A 21,941-nucleotide genomic window follows, 5' to 3' on the forward strand; every position below is an offset into this window, starting at 1 on the left:
ATGTACATATTTATTTGCCTTACAATTTGCATGGATAGTTGAGAATTAAATATATTGTCATGACAGCATCTTAGATGAGTTGCATAATTTATGTTTGCCTCATCATATTTAACTCAAAGTATATTACAAATGTACACATTTGTGTTTACTTAGAACATAGGCATTTACAAATATAGCATGTAGAAAACCCAGAGGTAACCATCCTATTCATTTAGTGCCATTTTTGGCATAATGAACCTTTAGAGGAGTTTTCAGAAATTTCAGGTTTCACAAACACACTTCACAGAATACTGTTTTCCTCTTGTCTTACCTCTACTGTGGTGCTGAGGTACTGTTGAGTAGTTGTGGGTGCCCAAGGTTCCTTTGTAATACCAGTCATCTGCACGTGAGGATTTCCAGTGCTGCTTATGTCATAGTTTTCTGTAGCATCCCTTGCTAGAACCTCTGTGACATTTCCAATCAGGTTTTTGGGGTCATAGGTAACAGCATTTGTGGTAATGGGAATCTTTGGAGGAGTAGTGTTTCTAATGATCCTAGCTAAAATTTCTCCACTGTGATGAGCTGAAGAGAATAAAGAAGAATGACTAAAAATTAATCTTTCATTTAACCGAATCACTAAAGAATGAATAATTTTATTTAGTAAGGAGAAAATACATCACAGATATGTTTAGGTACCAGACATTTATTCTAAACTACAGTGCTATGGAAAACCATAGCAGTCTTATGTATTCTGTGCACTAGTGTCAAACTATCTCATATAACTCTCCGATATTTTTGGGAAATTCAGGGCTAGAGAATAGATCAGTAGTTTCATCTCTAGGGGTGTGAGAAAGGAAAAAAGAAATATATATGAACTTTATCATTTATTAAAAAATAGCAAGTTATACACAAAAGATTTGAAGTTTCATGTGCAATCATCTTTTTTATCATACATTATGAAAATGTTTGGATTATTCCATAAATTAAAACTAAAATAAATTAATAAAAAAAAGAAATTCCCAGATGAGGAAAACTGCCCTTTACAAATTCAAGTTGAGATCTTTTCTACAAATTATAATCTTTAAATTGCCTAGAACAACGGGAGATCAATCAATCAATAAGCATTTATTAAGTACCTACTATAGGTCTGCCACTGTGCTAAGCACTGGGGATACAAAAGGAAGCAGATAGTTCTTGCCCTTGAAGACTTTACATTCCAATGGAGGCAGTATCTAAACCCAGATCTTTCTGACTTCAGTTCAGCACTTTATCCATTATATGATTGCCTTTTGATTCTTTTCAACAACTTAGTTCTTATGATTTGTTAGGCCAATGCTCTTTTGTTTGAGAACTGGCAAATCAATTAGGGGAAAGAAAAGTGTGATTTAGTAATCTTATTTTGCTTTGCTTTACAAGGTATAATATATATATATACTTTCACATTTATTATTACTGGATTTTGTTAGCGTGGGTCTTTTTTGCATTGAATTTGCCTATATTCTATTACAGTTTTTTTTGTTTTTGTTATTGTATTAAAATATGCTAGAGTTCCAAGAGATTTCTCTAGGAAGCTCCTTAAAATTGTGGTCAAGTAGCCACATTTAACCTATCTGCTACATCATGCCTAGGCTCTAATTAGTTTCTTTCTCTCTCCCTATTCCTATCCCTGTCCCTGTTCTCTCCCCTCTCTTTCCCTACCTTCTCTCTCTCTCCCCACCCCTTTCTCTCTGTCTGTGGTATCTTGTTAGCATGGCTGGAGAACACTCATATTTCTAGGGATTAGGGTATGACTGCCCTCAGTGCTTTCTCATTGTAGCATTTCTTGATTGAATTACTTCTAGGAGCAGAGGTAGCTACTTGGAAGATATATTTTGGGGTTACTTATTTACTTATTGGTGTACCTTTCATATGACAATATATGGCTTTATAAATTGATGCTTTATAAATGTTTGTTGATTATTTGATGCTGTAGAACTAGCCATGGTCATTAACTGGACTAAATTTTTGTTTTCTTCCTTCTTTATTTTCTTACACCTCACCCATTTTCTAAGAAGATTTGGGAGCACAATTTTGTTTCATTGGATTCTGCTTGAAATAAGTGATCATTATCTTGGGTTCTGAAATCTTCAGAGATGTTTTGTTTGTTGTAATGAGATTTGCTCTGGAGTGACTAGTATTGAAAACAATTTTATCTTTCCAACCCTCCAAAAATATTTAAAGACTGGATTAGGAGAGACAGAAGCTTCCAAATTTAGTATGTGATTAGGATGTCAACCTATGATTACCTCTGTACCACAAGTAATAGTTAGTAAGGTTTCATCCTGAGATGAACATTATTGTTTTATGTGTCAACTCACATATTCAATGCAATTGATGAAGCAAAGCTATCATGAATGTTAGAGGAATATTTTAGAAATTATTCTATGAATAAGATCATCTTATTAGATTCTGAATTTCTTCAAACAACTTTTAAAAATGATTTCTACAATTTTATTTAAGATAGTTACACATATTACGTATATATACATTTATATATATACACACATATATATGTATACATATACATATATACATATACAAATATATGTATGGATATATCAAAAATTTCAACCAAAAAGTCCTATTTTTCATCAACAGCCACAAGATTTTTCTCAAAGAAGGAACTAGGGAGGATTCTAGATTCATTCTCCTTCATTTTACATTTTTAACACAGCATATTATTTAGGAAACAGGAAAATGTGACAATCTTAGTTTCTAGTTTCTGTAGTCTTGTAGGCTTTTGTCATAAACTTCATGAGAACCACATTTAGGATGCATTAATATTTTTTGTTCATTCCTTGGGATTTTAAAAAATGAAAGAAGAAGTCCAAGCCCCTGTACCATCCCTTTCAGATGTATCTCCTCATTTCAATTTAGTAACAATTCCTTTAAAGCAAGTAAAAAGTAATGTATACAACATTTATTATAACTTCAGAAAAGGTTATTTTTAGATTGTGACAGATTTAATTGTCTGTCAACTGAGTATTAAATATGATTAATTCATTGACAAATGGGTAAACTTTGCCAGAGGATGGTTAAACAACCAAGGGCAAATGAGAATAAGCAAATGAGTACAACCATGTCTGTACTGTTGGTTCTTAAACAGTGGATTATAATATTTTGACTACCTTTAGTAAAAATTAATTTGGTCCTTTTTATAAAAGGATGAACAAACCTAAAAAGAATGTACCATAGTCAGTCAATTAGTATTTATTAAGCACATAATATATGCTTTTGTACTGAATACTGAGGATATTAAGATAGGATTATTTTTCTGTTATTTCTTGCTCTTCTGAAGGGCATAGTCTAATGAGGAAGACAGTATGCAAAAAGCTATGTATAGACAAGACATACTGTCTGAGAAGAAGGGAACTAAAATTGATGAGGTTCGGCATAGGGCAGAGTTGTGGGAACCCCCCCTCTGGTCGGTACAGGTCCTTTGTAAAAGAATTTACAAACCTGAAAAGTTAGACTGGCATAAAGAACTTTATTGGCACTTAGAAGTCAGCTTTTGCTAAGAGGCTGACTTCCTTAGTGTCAAGGTCCCGACAGAGAAGTAAATAAAAATCTAGCAGAGGAGTCCTGGCAGAGAGAGATAAAGTTCCTAGAAGAGATATTCCAACAGAGAGGTAAAGAGGGGTGTGGTCCTGTTAAGGAAATAGGTGAGAGAGATAAAGAGGGATTAATGCTGAAAAGAGAATGTCTTGTCAGCCGGCAGAGGGTCCTTGAAGGGAACTATGCCAAGGAGAGAGAGGTTACTTGGCATGATTTCTGCTTTTGGCTTTCTGCAAGGAATGAGCCCCAAGTTGCTCCTTTTCATAACTTGAAACTTTAGCTAGGGGATGGGTACAGTTTGAATTGAAATCAGATCAAAATCTTTGTGAATTGAATAGAAATTTTCCAGTTGAATGAGTGTCCCTGGACTAATCTCCAACTCAATAGAGGTCAATAGAAATCTAGATCTCCAGCTTGGGCTACAAAGGAGTAGTCCTGGACTCAACTAATCTTACCAAGATAAATAGAATGAAACCATTTTATCTTGATTCCTAGGGCAGGTCTTTCTCAGGGGAGAGTTCAAAAGTTTCTCCTCTTCAAAGAGTTCTCAAGTGCTTACCTCATGGTCCCCCCAAGTCAGGACATTATTGGGGTTCCCTACATCAGAATTAAGGAGGTTTGGGAAAGGCTTCTTGAAGAAAGTAAGGTTTTATTTGAGACTTGAAGGAGGCCAGGAAGCAGAGACGAAGAGGGAGAAGGTATGGGATATAGCTTAGTTGGGTTCAACATTCAAATAAAAATTTATTAAGCATTTACATGCTAATAACTGTGTTGGATTTTGGGATATGGAGACAAAAGTGAAACTTTCCTTACTCTTAAAGAGCTCTCATTCTACTGGGGAAGTTATTTAGTGTTGTCATGATCTGAGCTTAGAAAAGATTCACTCCAGCATTCTGTCTCAGTTCTTTTTGGTCAGGGGTATATTCTTACCAGTTACTAAATGGTTTAGCAGAAGCAGAAGCAGGTAAGCAAGTCTAGCAGACCTGATGAGATTGATACCTCTTGAGATCATAGCATATTTTTTTCATGTCCTAGTGATTTTAAAAGTGGCATTTGATTGGTTTAGAATTGTAAGATTAGCCAGTTGCTTTTATTTTCCAATAACAATGCTGGGATCTAAAATGGCTTTTTCCTACTAATTTCTCCAGTCCTGATTTTTAATACTTTTCAGAAGATAAAATTATATTACCTTAAAAGCCTAGAGAGAGGGGTAAATACTTAAAATGAAATATTAATAAAAATTTATACTTTTTAACATTTCTTTTCATAGAATGACATATTGGCTACAATATTCTTGATTATTTCTATATGTGAGTTTATACAAAGAGAATGCAAGATAATTTGTGGGGAGTTCATTAGATTTCACTTTTATTGTCATAACACTAAAGCTATATCCATACAATGCCAATAAATATTAATGAAAAATTAAAAATTCATTGATTCAATGCCAAATATCTGGATTTTTCCAAATACCCAGATGTTTGTTGACAGAGCACTCAAATGATTGACTGAATGTCTCACTTTTGATCCACATATTTTGACATTTGAGGACATAGCCTCAGTTATTACAAAAAAACAAAACAAAACTGTGGTGCCTTTATTATTTTTAATTAATTGAAAAGTGATTTTTAAAAAAGGGACACTTCTTTCTTTCCCCAAATTATCCTATATTTTCCAACATTTCTCTACATTATCTCAGGTGGTATTGAACTTCAGAGAATCAGGGATTGGTTAGACAATTTCAACATTTCTCTAAACAAGCAATATGATCTCTCACTAAAGTATAAATGTTACAAACATTGGTGGTTTATGGAATACTGTACCTTTGGTTATATATGAGAATTATACTTTCATAAAGGTTATGAACAAACAGAAAGCTTTTAATAAAGCATAAAAGGTAGGACTGATTTTTTAAAATCTTTTTATATTGGTCACTTATAAGAGTGACCAAGGGAAACTTAATGAACCTTTTTACTCTTTTCACCAAATACACTCCATATTTTGGGTTGAATGATATAATTTAAAGCTCTAATCTATACATTTTGTTCTATATCAATGTTGAGAGAAGAAATTTGGAAAAATTAGTAAGAATAAAGGGCAAAATGAATGCCAAATGGATCAAGTCAGCATTAATCATTTGATATTTCTCTAATCTTATTCTCTTTTGAGTGGTTTTCCCTCTAGCAATACAGATGACATCTCTCCATGCCTCTCCAATCTTTGTAATTTTCATCCATATCCTTTGATTAGTCTGTCTTAGAGGATCTGCCTATTCTTAGACTGTCCATTCTCACTCTATAATCTGGTCTACTTCTTTTACCTTTTTAACCTATTCTTGACAATTTTCAATAATTAGGTATTTAGTGGTTTTTTAAAAAATCTACTTTAATAAAACCATTCAGAGCTTTGGTTGTTTACTATATATTTTATTTGGAAGGTACATTTGGCTAATAAAATTCTATGCATATATTAGGTATTTAATAAATGCTTGTTGAATATAGGAAATGAAGTAATTAATAATAAAAAAATGCTCAGAAGTCAGAATGGAGGTGGAGTGGGAGTGGATTAGAATTATCTATATATGTATACACATAATTCATGTATATTCATATACACACATATACATATACAAAATTTTTTCAATAGAGATTAAAGGTTGATGGCCTTTAGTCATGCTTCATTTACAAAGATATGTACAAACATTCATGCACACATATAAATATGTTCTTTTTTTCTTATGAAAGAAAATTTTGACCTATATTCATGAAATTTCTGACTCCGTTAAACCTTTAACCATGGCTTATTCTTAATACCTTATTATTTATTTAATACTTTTTAAAAATACTTGGCTAATATGAACCTCCTAATTAGATCAACATTTATAGAGTTCTCTTGCATTAAAAAACAGATATTTACTAGAATTGTCAAGATTTATCCTTAAAGGAATGGCTCACCTTTCTTTAAGCAGAGGTTTTCATTGGTAGATTCTCCCTTCTCATTGATATCTATTTTCATCCAGCTATGGAGGTATTTCCTGCCCCTCTTGACCACTACCCTGTTGCCTTGTTTCTTGAGGAAGAAAGAGGAATTTGTCACTTCAAGATACCCTTCTTTGTCATGGCAAGTCCATGTGGGTGCCTGAGAGCAGTTCAAGAAGATGGCAGCTCGAGAATGGGAGGCTAAGGAATTGGAGATGCCCAAACACTGGGAAGATTTAACATGGAGAAGTTTTTCATCCTCTGTCCACATCCACTGCTGGTTTTGACTGGTCACATTGCACATGGCCACAGATACTATCTTACTTTCAAAAAGACATTGTTGTTTCTGGATGTGGATAATCTGAAAACTTTCTGGAAGATGGAAAATATCATAAAAATACAATAAATACTTGGTCCACTTAAAATAATGCATAAGCCCCCAAATGAAAACACTAAAAAATAGAAAAAATCATTTTGTCTTATTTCATTATATATATTCAGAGTTATCTGAAATGTTTTAAACTCACAAGATTGTCATTTTAAAAAGTTTTACTGTTCTTTATTTTACTTTTATCCAGTTTGTTACCAAGAAAGGAAAGAAAATACATTTTTTCCTAACAATAATGAAATGAAACTTGAAGAAAAACAAATTGCCTAAAAATTTGGTTTGACTCTTTAGCTTGATTCAATATATAAAAATTTGGGGAAATCCATGATCCTTTCCCAGAGACTTCTTTCCCCTAATTCATATATTCCCATACTGAAATTATTGTATTATAAACTGAATCAGGGGAGTGGTAGAAAAATGTTCTTTGTCAAATTTACCTTCTTTCCAAAGACTCAATGTCTTTAATTAATGAATTATTGATTAGCCCAGATATAGTTTTTCTTATAGTATGTTTTTGCCTCTCAATTGCTTTCTCAATCACATTTCTGCTTCTCTTAATTTTTTTTTATCATTTCTATACTTATTCCCTAAAAGACAAATTCATGTGAGTTAGAAAAATCAATATTTTTTCACTATCTAATTTTTTTAAACAGGGCAATTAAGATTAGAAACTTACACATAGATTTATAGTCAAAAACAATTTTCAATCTTCTCTTCACCTTTCCCTCCCCATTTTGGTCAAATTTCTAATCTTCTCAAATTAAGTATAATTACAACATTCCCTTTAATTATATTTTAAAGCAGTTTTTAAAAGTTTTTTTTCAATTAAAGTCTTAAGAGGCCTTAAGAAAAATCCTCCAAACATTGGACATACTACAGAATGTGAATAAATATTAACAATATCTCTGCAAGGTATTTTAGCACACTGGTATGCTTTACCATGCCTTTCTGGAAGAGATTTAAGGTTTATGTGGAATTCAAGCAGAAGATTTATTTTCTTTTGGAAAGACATCTAAAAATAACTGGCATACTTAGTCCTTTTTAATTCCTTTTCCTGGATAAAATGAAAAGAACAATCTCCATTTCTGTCACATTTCAGACATTTTAAAAAACCCAGGCTGGATATAAGAGAAATGCCTCTGAGACTCTGAGAGTAATTTTACTCACCTGAGTTTCCAAAGATCATGTAAGTAACAATCAGCATGAAAAATATAGGCTCCATTTTCGACTTAACAACTCTTCATGCTTTGTTTGGGGGGGGGGGGTGGTGGTAGAAAAATCCTCCCAGATAAGAGAAGCAAAGGCTAGGAAGGAAATGGGCCTTCATGGTGGGGGTGGAGGAGAGCCAGTGACGAGCACTTCCTTCTATTCAATTGTTTAGGGGAGTTTTATGCTGGATTGTCCTTTCCTCTGTTTCCTTCAAATGAAATGAACTATGACTATCCCCTTTTTTATTCAGACAAAAAAAAATTCCAGACAAGAGCAATGGACAAACTACTGAATCTGCACCCAAAGTTATTTTGACAGATGGATTCCCTTTTGCCTAAAGAACTAATCTAGAAAACGAATATAATCTCCCCCAAAGATGTCTATCTTCAGGTGATGTGGATTCTGCTGAATAAACACAAACCATGTAATTTATGAGATCTGTGACAAGTGATAAAAACTACAAATATGGACTGTTTGGGTAATGTTAGGCTTGCAAATTATCAATGGAAAATAATATATGGCAATAGTCCTTATTTTCTATTTACTATATTTTCTGAAAATGGCATATTAGGCGATTGAAAATCTTAACAGAGAGAATTAGAAACAGTCAAATTGAAGTGAAATAGTTCATATGCGATGATATTTACCCATCAGTGTTGCTAAAAATGAAAATGGTCTTTTTTGAGGGGAGGAATTGGGATGGAGGAATATAAATGATTCACTCAATATTTAGTATCAAGTGAGTTTATTGGCAGTACGAAGCAAAATCAACATCATCACTGCATTGAAATCTCATATGTTTGTTGAATAAGTCACAGAGTGCTTGCTGAACATAATTACAGCTAATGCTCTATATATTTCTTCAAAATGAGATCTTATAGAAACTGAACGATTGTACCCAGCAGCTTCCTTCAGAAGAGCAGTTTGCACCATTCTCAAGATCATTCATTACTTACTAGGAAGAGAAAGAAAGGCTTTAGGTAAACAACATTTTCAAAAATTCTCTTTTAGTAAAAGACTGATGTGTATTTAAAATCCTTAATATTTCAGAATCTACAAAGTTTTCTTTAAAAGTAAAAGGACTCGGGGCAGCTAGGTGGCACAGTGGATAGAGCACCAGCCCTGAAGTCAGGAGGATCTGAGTTCAAATCTGGTCTCAGACACTTAACACTTCCTAGCTGTGTGACCTTAGGCAAGTCACTTAACCCTAATTGCCTCAGCAAAAATTAAAATTAAAATTAAAAGGACTCACAATTTACCAAAACACTGCATTGAACTTTGGAGCAGAAGCAGCCTTCTAAGACAATAGTATAGAATAAACACACACACACACACACACACACACAGCAAATGACAACTGTGCTCTGTAATACAGATCGATGGGAGCTACTACAAATACATACTTAATACATAAGATGATCAAGAACACATTTTCATATAAAAGAATTACTGCTTTTGCTTTTTTTTTTTCAAAAACGAGTATGGAAATTCCATTGTACTTCACTTGCAACTTTAGCAGCAAGATTCTGGTGGCTGGAGAAGGAGCTCACATCATCACAACAACAACAACAACATCAACAACAATAATAATAGCACTTAAGACAGGTACAGTTTAACAGCTGACAGTTCATTCACAAGACAAATTTTTGCAAACTTTATAGCAATTATACCCTCAATAGCCATTTCTTCAGGAGGTATTTTAATAGCAGACTGACTTCAGCAAAATTACATACATGCATTCTGTATGACAGAGTCATTATAGAAAAATGTCCTTCTTGAAAATGTATGTAAAATCAATGACCCCATTAACATAGTACTTTCTTTAAAATAATTTTGGGGTAGTTTATAAATACATTCATATACAGGTAAGGTCTGGTAATCTTTACATAGTTTTTTTAGGTCTTCCATAATCCACATCATAAACTGACTTTCAAGCTTTCCATTGTTGTTGTTTTCCATCCTAGGAATCTCCTGGAAGAAGTCAGATAACACATTGAATTCTCCTGAGAGATTGTCAGTAAACTGAATCTTCAACATTTCACTAGACAGTTTCTGCAGACAGCTTGCTTTCATAGAGACTTAGTGCATGATGAACAAATTCATATTGTTCACTTGTCTGAACCATCCCGCCCCTGCAAAGAAATAAAAAATAAAATTATAATTTGACCTAGTAATCCTAAGTAATGACTGATTATCCTATAGAAATTACAACCAACCTTTAACCATTACTTCAAAGAGATTGATTCTTAGAATCAACATTCTTGTTATTACTCATAAAGTTTCATCTATAAGATACAACTGAGAAATAAACAAAGGGCTAATCCTTTGACTGAGTTTCTTCTTCAACAAGTGTCTGGTCATTTGGAAGAACAATTATTATTAATTATGATTCATATCACTGAACATACCAATTATTTGGTCTTTGGATTATATTGACTAACAATGGTCTGATTGTTGATCAATACCTTAACTATCATCAGAAAAAAAGCATGCCAAGGATATCATAAAGACAAAACTTGGGATATGAAGGGAGTTTAAAGATAACAATGAATGGCTACTTGAATAATTTAGAGCAAGAGTCCACAAACTAGCCTGCTGCCTGGTTTTGCATTGTTCATGTGGGTCATAGTTTGCTAAAATTGGATTTAGAGCAAGGCTTCTTGAATTTTTTCCACTCGCGGTTTCTTTTTGCCCTGAGAAATTTCTGAGTGACCCTGAGTATATAAGTATATAAATAGGTATACAAATCAAATGTTTACTAATGATAAATCATTAATTTGAAACCACTACATTCAATATGCTGTTCTATATGGGGTTTTGACCCACAGTTTAAGAAGCTTTGGTTTAGAAAAAAAGGAATTTGATAACTTCTTCCTTTCATCACTACAATCACCATTGTAATCATGATTATTCCTCCCTTCTAGTCCTACTTTAATATCTAACTTAAATGGAAGTGACTTTTGATTTTTTATCCCTAGGAAAATGCTTGTGGATTGAGCACTAATCCTGCAGTCAGGAAGAGCTCAGTTCAAATTTAGCTTCAGATATTTGCTAGCTATGTGCCCTGAGCAAGTCACTTAACCCTGACTGCCTCAAAAAAAAAAAAAAAAAAAAAAGAATATAAGTTCTTTGAGACAAGAACTATCTTTTTCGTTTTTGTATTTTTAACTCCAAAGCTTATCACAATGCTTGGCACATAGTAAAAGTTTAAATTACATATGTATATATTTGTTTGGGCTCAGATTATAGAAGTAGGACTAATGCATAAAAATAATAAGAGGCTCAATTATTATATTTGTATAGCACTTGACACATATGAGATACTTAATAAATACTTGGGTATTAATTGGTTATATGATAAACTTCCTACCAATAAATGCTTTTTAATTGATAAGTTCATCTATTCATGCATATGTGAGGAAGGAGAGCCATGTCAGAGAGAATTGGGTATAAATCAATGGACATAGAGACAAGAAGTCAATACCATTTTCATTATAACACTGTAATTTTATGTTTAATGCAGCAAATAGCATAGATACATTATATGTGTGTGTGTGTGTGTGTGTGTGTGTGTGTGTGTGTGTGTGTGTGTAAAGAGGTCTAGAGACCAAAAACTTTTGAGTATTGCTACATATTATGTTACAGTTTGAACTACTACTATATCGCAACATACTATATTATATGACATACTGTAAAAATTGTCGAGCCTTTGTTTATATGGGCCATATCTATTAATATTTGTTGCATCAAAATAATACGATAATATTATTATAAAAATTGTATTGTGACTTCATAGGCCACTTAGAACTTTCTTGGGGATTCTTAAGGGATCTTGGACCTTAATTGAAAAACAGCTGTTGGGTTATTTATAATAAGGCTACAGTTTATAGCTCAACTGAGTACAAGGAAGACTGGATAAGGAATCTGGAATAGAAGCATTAAATAATAGTAATAGAGTTTCAACTTTCTGAAACCTAATCTTTTTTCTTTCTCCTAAGAACAGAAATTTGTGTCTTGCTTTTCTTGTCCTGGTGAGAGCATGCTTTCTAACTATGTGAGGTAGAAAGAGAAGCACTGTGTTCAGTTCTGGGCACATTTTGGATAACTGGAACTTGTCTAGAAGAAGATCTTTATGCCACACAAAGATCTCTTGAAGAAAACAGATATGTTTACCCTGAAAAAGAGAAGTCTTAGGGGGGACATGAGAGGTATCTTCAAGTATGTGAAAATATTTCATGTATAATAATAATGACAATAATATTGACTAGTATTTACAAAGTGCCCTAAGGCTTACAAAATATTTTACAATAATTATTTCATTTTGTCTTCATGATAACCCTACGAGATAGAAGCTATGAGATGCTATCCTTATTTTACAGATGAGGAAGCTGAGGCAGAGAAGTTAAGTGACTTGTCCAAGGTCCCATAATATCTGTGGCCAGATTTTAATTCAGATTCCAGAGTTAGTGCTTTATCCTTGTGACATTTAGATATCTCTCAATAATAATAGCCAGTATTTATATAGAACGTTAAGATTTGTAAAATGTTTTGATTGTTATATGTTTAAGAGGCTCAGTTATTATATTTGTATTTCTAGTGCTTGGACACATAGGAGGCATTTAAAAAATACTTGTGTATTGATTAATTGTGTAATAAAACTTGCTACCAATAGAAGATATCTAAAAGTGGAATGAGATTCCTGAGGAGGAATCTCTGTGGAGGGTCTTCAGATAAATGCTGAATAATCATTTTTCAGAATTCTTGTTGAAGTAAAGATTATGTTTCATAGCATCTGTGGTCCCTTCATATTCTTTCATTCTATGAATTTATAAAATTTTTTCTTATTTGCTATTTGAATAACCATGATACAGTTGTTGACAGTTTATAGATCCTATAAAACCTCTATAATCACAGTGCAAAACTAACGTTGAAATTGTTTTCCAGCCAAAATGTTTTCTTTTTTTTTGAGCAGTTATTAAATAGTTGTTAGTTCTAATCTGAATTCTTAGGTCATTTTATGTCTTCAAGTCATATTACATAGTTCTTTGGGACAAAATAATTGTTGGTTAAAACTATGAGCCATCAGTGGTATTCTGTTTATGCTTACAATTTAGACCCCACAATTCAAAACAATAAACATTTGGCAATTTAATAAATGTCAATAATCTTTAACTTTATTGATGGAAGTACTTTTTCCATGGAACAAATCACAATTCAACAGGCTTTCTCATTCTGTGTGATTTTTATTTATGTCTTCATATAAATGATAAGAAGGAAGGGATCTGCCAATCAACTTCCATTGTTCTTAGACCCTTCCTCTAAACCTTTTGGAGTATTTCCTCATGAAGCAAAGTTGATACTGATGTTAGATTCCAAATAGGCTATTAATATGGGAAAGACTTTGTCCTAGGCATTTTTAAAAATAAATCTTGCTTATTTTTTATATTTAGTCTTCTCATTCCAGTTACATACCTTTGAGAGGATTTGTCTAGTTGAATCTTTCCTCAATTCTTATAAACTTGCTGTCTTCTTCCTCCAATTCTACTTCTTATTTTATGAACTGACATTGTCTATAATCTTCTACTATCCTTTCTTATTAAGATATAAATAGATGAGGTTATAATCTAAACCAATATTGTCCTGGCCAACACTCATCTTCCTAAAGCAATTTTTTTTTTGGTTTAGGGAGCATATAAGTCTCAGTGTGGTGACTAATTTAGATTAGTTAAAATTTCTTAGGACAATGTCCTTTTATCCATTTAATTCTTTTTCATAACTGCTACTTTGTTTAATTAGGTTAGTTAAAAATGTGCACATGCAAATAATATTGTTTAAAATAATAAAAAAAAAAGAATTACACTTGAGTCAAAGAAATGTGATTGGACTTTGATGTCAAAAAGAAGTTAGGTCAGAAATGAATTGGTGTGAGGTTACTGGTGATATATTTTTATGGTAGATAGAAGAGAAGCAGAAAAAGCTTTTCATCAGAATTCAAATCTTGAAAAGGCTATTATTAAAGTAAAATTTTTGTCTCAAGAATAAAGACAGGACAACTCAGGGTGGTTACAGACAGCACTTAATTATAGATGTGGACTTTTGGCCAGAAAAAGGTAATTTTCCTCCAGTGAGATCATATTTTCCCTACATTCTACTGATACTTCCTGCAGTTTCTCTTTGGAGCTATCTTTCAACTGACAGGTTGAGTCCCTCAAGTTCAAGTACTGTGTGATTTTGTTTTCTTAAAACTATAGTTCATGAGCCCCCTACTAAAAGCTGTTTACCATTCTGTAGTCAATCAAGGGATAATTGAAATGGCATTGTGGGACAAGTGAACACCTTCCCTTAAGCCTGAGACATATTTTTTTCATAAGTACATCCCACATGCCAGGTGGTTTGGAGAAAATGCTGGTTCTGGAGTCAGGAAATGTCTGAGGTCAGATCTGAAGTCATGTATTAGGGACTCCAGATCTGACATGCTAGCCACTATATCACTTAGCTGCCCAAATACAAATACAAGCAAAAAGAAAATCTTTGCTTTTAGGGAAATTACTTTCTAATGGATAAAGGCAATGAGAGCTGGAAAAAGAGGAACAGAGAAGGGCACTGGAATGGAGAAAAATGTCTGGCAAGGAGAAGACCAATGAGTCTAGTTCTGAGTAAGAGTTCCTGTAATAAATGAGTAGAAAAAAAGGTACAGACAATCTATGCCCCAGAAATCTATACCCCTGTGAATTCCTCATCCCTGTACTTGATCTTTTCATAAATGAGACCATGCAAAAATTCAAAGATTTACATGAGCTTCTTACATCTTTAAAAGATATGAAGGCCTAAAAAGGACAAATTCTTTTTTAAATTGTTTTTTTTTCTGGTTATATATGTGTGTTAACTTTTTAAATACATATTTCTTTGTGAAACATGTTGGGAGAGAAAAATCAGAACAAAAGGGAAAAATCATGGGAGAGAAAAAAAAGAAGTGAACAAAACATGTGTTGATTTACATTCAATCTCCATAGTTCTTTCTCTGGATGTAGGTGGCATTTTCTATCTAAACTTCATTGGGATTGCCTTGGATGACTGAACCACTGAGAAGAACTAAGTCTTTCATAGTTGATCATCATATAATCTTTCTGTTACTGTGTACAATGTATTCCTGGATCTACTTGTTTTGCTCAGCATCTGTTCATGTAAATCTTTCTATGCCTTTCTAAAATCAACTTGTTCTAAAAATTATCCTGGCATGGATTCTGTCAATACAAAGTTATTATTAAATAAAAAAAATAAAATAAAATCAACTTGTTCATCATTTTTTATAGAACAATAGTATTCCATTATCTTCATATGCCACAATTTATTCAGCCATTCCCCAAATGATAGGCATTTACTCATTTTCCAATTCTTTGCAACCATAAAAAGAGCTGCTACAAACATTTTTGCACATATGGGTCCTTCTCCCTCCTTCATGATTTCCTTGGGATACAGACCCAGCAGTAGCACAGCTGGATCAAAAGCATACACAATTTTATAGCCTTTTGGGTATAATTCTAAATTGCTCTCCAGAATGATTGGATTTTTCACAGCTCCACCAACGATATATTAGTGTCCCAGTTTTCCCACATTCCCTCTGACATTTATCCTTTCTTTTCCGGTCATATGAGCTAATCTGAGAGGTATGAGGTGATAAGTACCTCAGAGTTTTTTAAATTTGTATTTCTCTAATCAATAGTGATTTAGAGCATTTTTTGACTATAGATGGCTTTAATTCCATCATTTGATGCAGTTCTTTATATATTTTAGAGATGAGACCTTTATCAAAGACATTGGCTGTAAAATTCCCCTCCCCCACCCCCATTTTGTACTTCCCTTTTAATAATGTTTCTATTGGTTTTGTTTGTGCAAAAACTTTCTAACAATGTAATCAAAGTTGTCCATTTTGCATTTCATAATGTTCTGTAGTTTCTATTTGGTCATAAATTCCCCCCTTCTCCAAAGATCTGATATAAAAGGACAAATTCTTAAAAGGATTTTGATGCACCATTTACATTTGTCTAATTAGTAAAAATAAAAAAGAAAAGGGAAGAAGGTATTTTGAGTTAAAAAAAATGAGATGCCTCAAGGAATTGGATCTTAGCTCTTCTGTTCCTTCTGGTACCAGTGACATCTTGAGAACTACCAAATATGTCTCTGGTAGTTAAATAGTACAGGACTTCCAAACAAGTCATGAAATACTCCCATACATGTCATGAAATTCTTCTCTAATCTTTGTGGAGGTGGCTCTTCTGGCATTCCCCAGGAGTGAGGATATTTACAACATGAAATAAACTTTTTTTTAGTAGTAAAGTGAAATCTCCCAGGAGAATCTAATGGTAATATTTATCCCCCAATATCTGATTCTTATCTTTATTTTATACATACATACAGAAGCCAAAGACAAGAAAAATATCTTGGGACAAATAAAAATAGCCCTATTCAAGAGTGTTTGTCTTATATCACTAGGATCTAAAATAAAGTGAATAAATCCTATCTCTTTCTATTATCTTCAAGACTGATACAGGGAACAAGAAGACATTAGTGTGACTGGAAAAAGGGATGGGGTAAGGAGGAAGGGAGGGAAGGAAGAATTAATGATGATTAAATAGGATGAGAAGCAATGAAAACTGCATGCTAGTAGAAATTTTTGTAGCTCTGAAGGCCTTAAAAATGAATTGAAAAGTATTACTTCCTACTTATGATGGAAATTAACATAATAGGATCTTTGTGTCACTTAGTAAATCTTTCTCTCCCAATGGAGGAATAGGAATATCCTACAGAAGCTAGAGCTCCAGAATCTTTTTGAATTCTTCCAGGGACACTAGCTATTGTCTTATATTTCTATTCCTTTTTGTGGTTTTTGTAATATCTTTGTAATATCTCTCACATATCCCCCCTTCTCTCCTCTGACATCACAACCAGCCTCAAATAGTTCTATAGTTTGCTGTTTGGATTTCCGGCCTTAATTCCTCAAATATTTCCCCAATGCACTTCATCTTCCATTCAGCTATCAAATTGATTTTTCTTAATTGCAAGTCTGATCATGTTGCATCTCACCCCCCTCACCTTTTCTCATTGGAGAGCCTTCTATTAGGCTTTTAAGCTTTTCATAACCTGGGTCCTTCCTAACTTTCTGGTCTTTGTGGTCTTCTTATCCCTTACTTCCTTAGGATCCAGTGACTCCTTAACTTTCTAGGACAAGACACTTCATCTCTTGACTCAGTGCATTTTCACTGGCTGTCCCCCAAGCTTAGAAATCTCTTCTTTATCTCTGCCTCCTGGCTTCCTTTAAGCCTCAAGTAAAATTCTTTCTTCTCCTTAATGCTTTTGTCTTCCCTCTGTTATATATATTTAGTTGTGCATAGTTTTATGCATATAATATCCCCCATTCGACTGTGAACTCTTAGACAGAAGGGATTATTTGTTTTTCTATGTATCTCTAGCAATTTAACAGAATGCCTGGCTCATAATAGGTGTTTAATATTTGTTGATTGACCACCCCTGAAATTATGGAACCCAGAATGGAATAATATTCTAGGGTATTATCTGACCATTACAGAATATAATTAAAGCTCTTATTCTTTTACCTTTGGCTATGATCCTGATCCATGTGTCTATGAAAGCAGCTATGTGCCTTAGTGGATAGAGTTTTGTCCTAGAAGACCTGAGTTCAAATCTGGTCTCAGACCTTAGACAAGTTAGTACTTCAGTTTCCTCATCTGTAAAATGGGGATAGTAAAAGTAAAAGTAAAATATAGATATATTTTAGGGTTGTTGTGGGGATAAAATTTAAAAAACTTCAAAGTATTTTATAAAACTTGAAGTGTTATAAAAAATGATATCTGTTATTATCTGAATTCTTTATTTCTTATAATGTAACCCAAGATCATAATACTTTCATACACACTCAATATGTTAAATTTGTCAACTCAAGTCTTTGGATCTTTTTTCATATGAATTGTCAAGATAACTTTCTCCAACCTTATGCTTTCTTAAATTGATTTTAAAAACTTAAGTGAAGAATTTGTATTTGTCCATGGTAGACCTTGGGACAAATTAAAACAAGCCTATTTGAGAATGCTAAGAAATAAACAGAATAAATCCTATCTCATCTTCACAGATGATGTTGATGATGATGATGATGACTATTCTGATGCCTTAATGTGGTAAGGTGACTCTGGGTTCTTCACCATCTTCATGACAGTAGAACGAAAGCTTCTATAGTTTCTACCAAGCTGAAAAGGTTTTAAGTTATGTTACCAATGACAGACTTTATGTTAATTACCTTAGGACTAATGTAACTAACTTCAGAAAAGATACATTATCAGATCAGAAATAGGATGGCACATTTTCTCTCTATAACTCTCGTAAAGGCCCTCAACTAAGATACCTGTGGTCACTGAGGTATTTTCCAACTCTAAATCTATAATCATGGTGGGGAAAAGTGATTGTAATCTAGAGGGATGTGTGTGTGTGTATGTATATATATACTTAGTATTTTTCTGTAGTTCAAAAATATTAGATGTGCAACATATATAGTGATACAAAGCTAGGAGGACTTGGGTTCAGATCTTGCCTCTGGCATGTAAATCACTTAACTGTACAATGTTCTAGATAGCTTTTCTAAGAAGAGACATCGATAAAGGGCATCACATCATATGGGAATTCCCTCTATCAGTGGCACTATTGATATCCCTACCCACAAAAACACTGAGAGATATAATACTAATAGTCACAAAAAGAATTCATCCTTTAGAAACCAGAGGTTAACAGCCTCTGGGGAATTTTAAAAATCTTGCCAGAGCTTTATAATGCTCTTTTTTTATTTTGCTGAGGTAATTGGGGTTAAGTGACTTGCCCAGGGTCACACAGCAAGGAAGTGTTAAGTGTTTAAGATCAGATTTGAACTCAGATCAACTAGGGTTGATACTCTATCCACTACACCAACAAGCTGCCCCTAATGCTCATATTTTCAAGACTAATGTTTGCGTATGTAAGATTTTTTGGTTTGTGATTAAAGTAAGGTAAAGGAAAAATAAAAATTATAGATATTTTCACAAGAAAATATGAATTTCACACTTTTAATTCACATCAGAGATAATGATAACAATTATTTCTATAGGCTTAAAGATCTGCAAAGCACTTTATATATCATATATACAAATATGTGTCAATATGTATATGTATCTCTGTAGATACAAATTCTTGTTTATAAGATGATATATATACCATCTTATTTGCTCCAACCTAGTTAATATGTCCATGTGCTGACACCTATAATTATTAAATATCCCAGAAAACATGCTTTCTTTAATAACCTTATTGTTGGAGCAAATATAGCTGTAATCACAATTCGTCTAGGTGTGATCATTTAGTATTACTCATTCTGTCCCATCCATTATGAAAAGGGGGAAGACATGATTCTTTCTAAGCCTTTGAGGGTGGTGGAGAATTTTCCCAATAGTACCTACATTATTTAACATATAGGCTTTATATAGGGCAATTATAATTGCCCTAAAGGGCTGACATCTGGCTCTTAAAGGAATATGTTGGGGATTTTGTATAGCAGATGGAAGGATTGTTGTTGACAATTTCACAATTATCTTTTGTAGTGAGATTGGAATATCTTTCAATCTTTATTGGTTGATCAGGTCATCACTCTTTTAGGATGAGAGCCTGAACCAGTTTTGGAAACCACTGATTTCTTGTACAACCAATAGAAGCTATTCTAAACTTTCTCTTCTCTCTTCATTTGAGCCATCCTTTGCCCTCTTTCTCAGGAAAGGCCAAGCTGGTATCCAGTGTCAGCTGATAAATTTTTACTATAAGCATTTACACCTCAGAAATCAGTAAATGTTGTAACCAAAGCTTGAGTTGGTTTCATTAATTATAATTAATAAAGCAATGAAAAAATGTTAAGAATGCAGATTAAACTAATATGTCTTAATTAATTTCCCCCCTCCCCAGTTATTTGTTAAACATTCACATAGAATTCTCCCTTTCTTTTCTTCTCCATAACTAAAATACCCTTTATGTTATATCTCTATTTTCTTCTTTGCTCCACTCTCTGAAGAGATAACTTCCTTGCTAAGGTCAATTTATCTTGTGGCCTTAATCTCTTTCTTTTCTAAATCCTCACTCCACTATCTTGCTAGACTTTAATCTCTTCCTATCTACAGATATTTTCTGTCCTCCCTATAAATATGTTTAGGTCTTTCCCATTCTTAAAAAAATCCTCATTTGATTTTACCACCTCCTTAAGCAATAATCTTAATATTTCCTCCCTATCAGTGCAAATCATTAAAAGAAAGAAAAATGGCATTGTAGACCAATCCCTCCTCCTGGACGTTGGATGTCCTCTCCCCCTTGGGTTTTCATAACATTGCTTTGTTCTTTTACCAACTGCCTGACCAAGTCTTCTTGGTCTTTTGTTTTTTTGCATAATTATCTATTTCCTGAGCCATAACTATGGGTGTCATCTAAGTCTCTTGCCTGGACCTTCTTTTTTTCTTTCTATATTGTTTCTCTTCATGATCTAATTGGGTCCCATAGATTCAGTGATCATTCCTATGCATCTCTCAAATCTAGATATCTAATATAAGCCTTTCTACTGACTTTAAGAAATGTATCATTAGCTCCCTGTTGGAAATGCCCAACTGAATGTCCCTAAAAATCTCAGATTCAAGATATTCCAAGTTACACTTATCACTCCCTCCCATCCCAATCCAATTCTATTCTTAATGTCTGTTTTTGTTGATGGTACAACTATACTTCCAATTCTTAGGTTTACAACCTTAGTCCTTTTTTTCTATTCACATAGTTTCCACACTAATTCAATTTTCCTCAATCCTCTTTTAGATGGTAATAATAGATTCCTAAATGTTCTCCCTATATGAAGTCTCTAACCTTTCCAATCCATCCTTCACTAAGATGCCATACTGATATTTCTAAATATCAGAAAATGTATCAATCCCTCTGTGGGTTTTTTCTCAAGTGTTTCATCATCTGTCTCTAGCAAATCTTTCTACATTCATTAAACATTACTTGATTTCACATGTTATGTGCTGAAGAATCTATTTTCTGGTTCTCCATACATCACATTTCATTTTCTATCTCAATACTTTTGCTCAGGCTGATCCCTATCTTTAGAATGTACTTCCAACCTCACCTTCATCACTTAAAATTCCCTAACTTTCTTCAATGCTCAAAAGTAATGCTGCCTGTTAGATGAAGCCTTTTACAATTCCTCTGATTTTGTGCCTTCCCTTAAGATTAGTGTAGGTATACACTTTATTTCTCTTATTAGATTGCAATCGATCACAAACCCTTTGAGGGTTGAGGGATGGGATCAATTTGTTATTATTTTTGTTTTTGTATCTCCTGTATGTATATATGTATTTGTATGTAATCATGTTATATATAATATATATTATACAGACACATTTACATTTATACTTATATTCATGAATAGATATATGTGAGCATATAAAAACATCATACAATATATATCATATAGTTGTATATATCCACACATACATAAATGTAGATGATTACTATAAGAGAGGGAAGGTAGAACTACTCAAATACTATTCATTTCTGTTTTCTAAGTCAACAAAAATATCCAGACCAAAAAAAAAAACCCTCACGTATGATTCACTGGATGAGTAGCCCTGGAGAAGTCTCCCAACTTCTCAAAGACTCTGGCAGTTCTTGAAGACTCTAAATTATAAGGAGTTGCAAGTCTGCTTAAGGTAACACCGGTCCTT

At 33.2% G+C, this 21,941-nt stretch overlaps 2 protein-coding genes across 5 annotated transcripts in view; both read right to left on the reverse strand.

Annotated features, from left to right (window-relative positions):
- PTPRB (protein tyrosine phosphatase receptor type B) overlaps window positions 1–8,198 on the reverse strand; it is a 151,491-nt gene extending 143,293 nt beyond the window's left edge. Inside the window, exons 1-3 of the mRNA XM_051962474.1 lie at window positions 8,107–8,198; window positions 6,528–6,923; window positions 311–561 (exon numbers count right to left, since the gene is read on the reverse strand). Of these exons, the coding sequence (XP_051818434.1) occupies window positions 311–561; window positions 6,528–6,923; window positions 8,107–8,161 (702 nt within the window). The 5' untranslated portion in view covers window positions 8,162–8,198. The remainder of the gene's footprint in view (window positions 1–310; window positions 562–6,527; window positions 6,924–8,106) is intronic.
- Window positions 8,199–10,101: 1,903 nt separating this feature from the next.
- The window catches only part of PTPRR (protein tyrosine phosphatase receptor type R), a 394,529-nt gene continuing 382,689 nt past the window's right edge, over window positions 10,102–21,941 (reverse strand). For all 4 annotated transcript variants that reach the window (XM_052000767.1, XM_052000768.1, XM_052000765.1 and 1 more), the window contains one exon: window positions 10,102–10,280. In XM_052000767.1, coding sequence (XP_051856727.1) covers window positions 10,190–10,280 — 91 coding nt within the window. In that variant the 3' untranslated portion in view covers window positions 10,102–10,189. The remainder of the gene's footprint in view (window positions 10,281–21,941) is intronic.

Source organism: Antechinus flavipes, chromosome 5 (genome assembly GCF_016432865.1).
Source record: "Antechinus flavipes isolate AdamAnt ecotype Samford, QLD, Australia chromosome 5, AdamAnt_v2, whole genome shotgun sequence".
Lineage (NCBI taxonomy): Eukaryota > Metazoa > Chordata > Mammalia > Dasyuromorphia > Dasyuridae > Antechinus > Antechinus flavipes.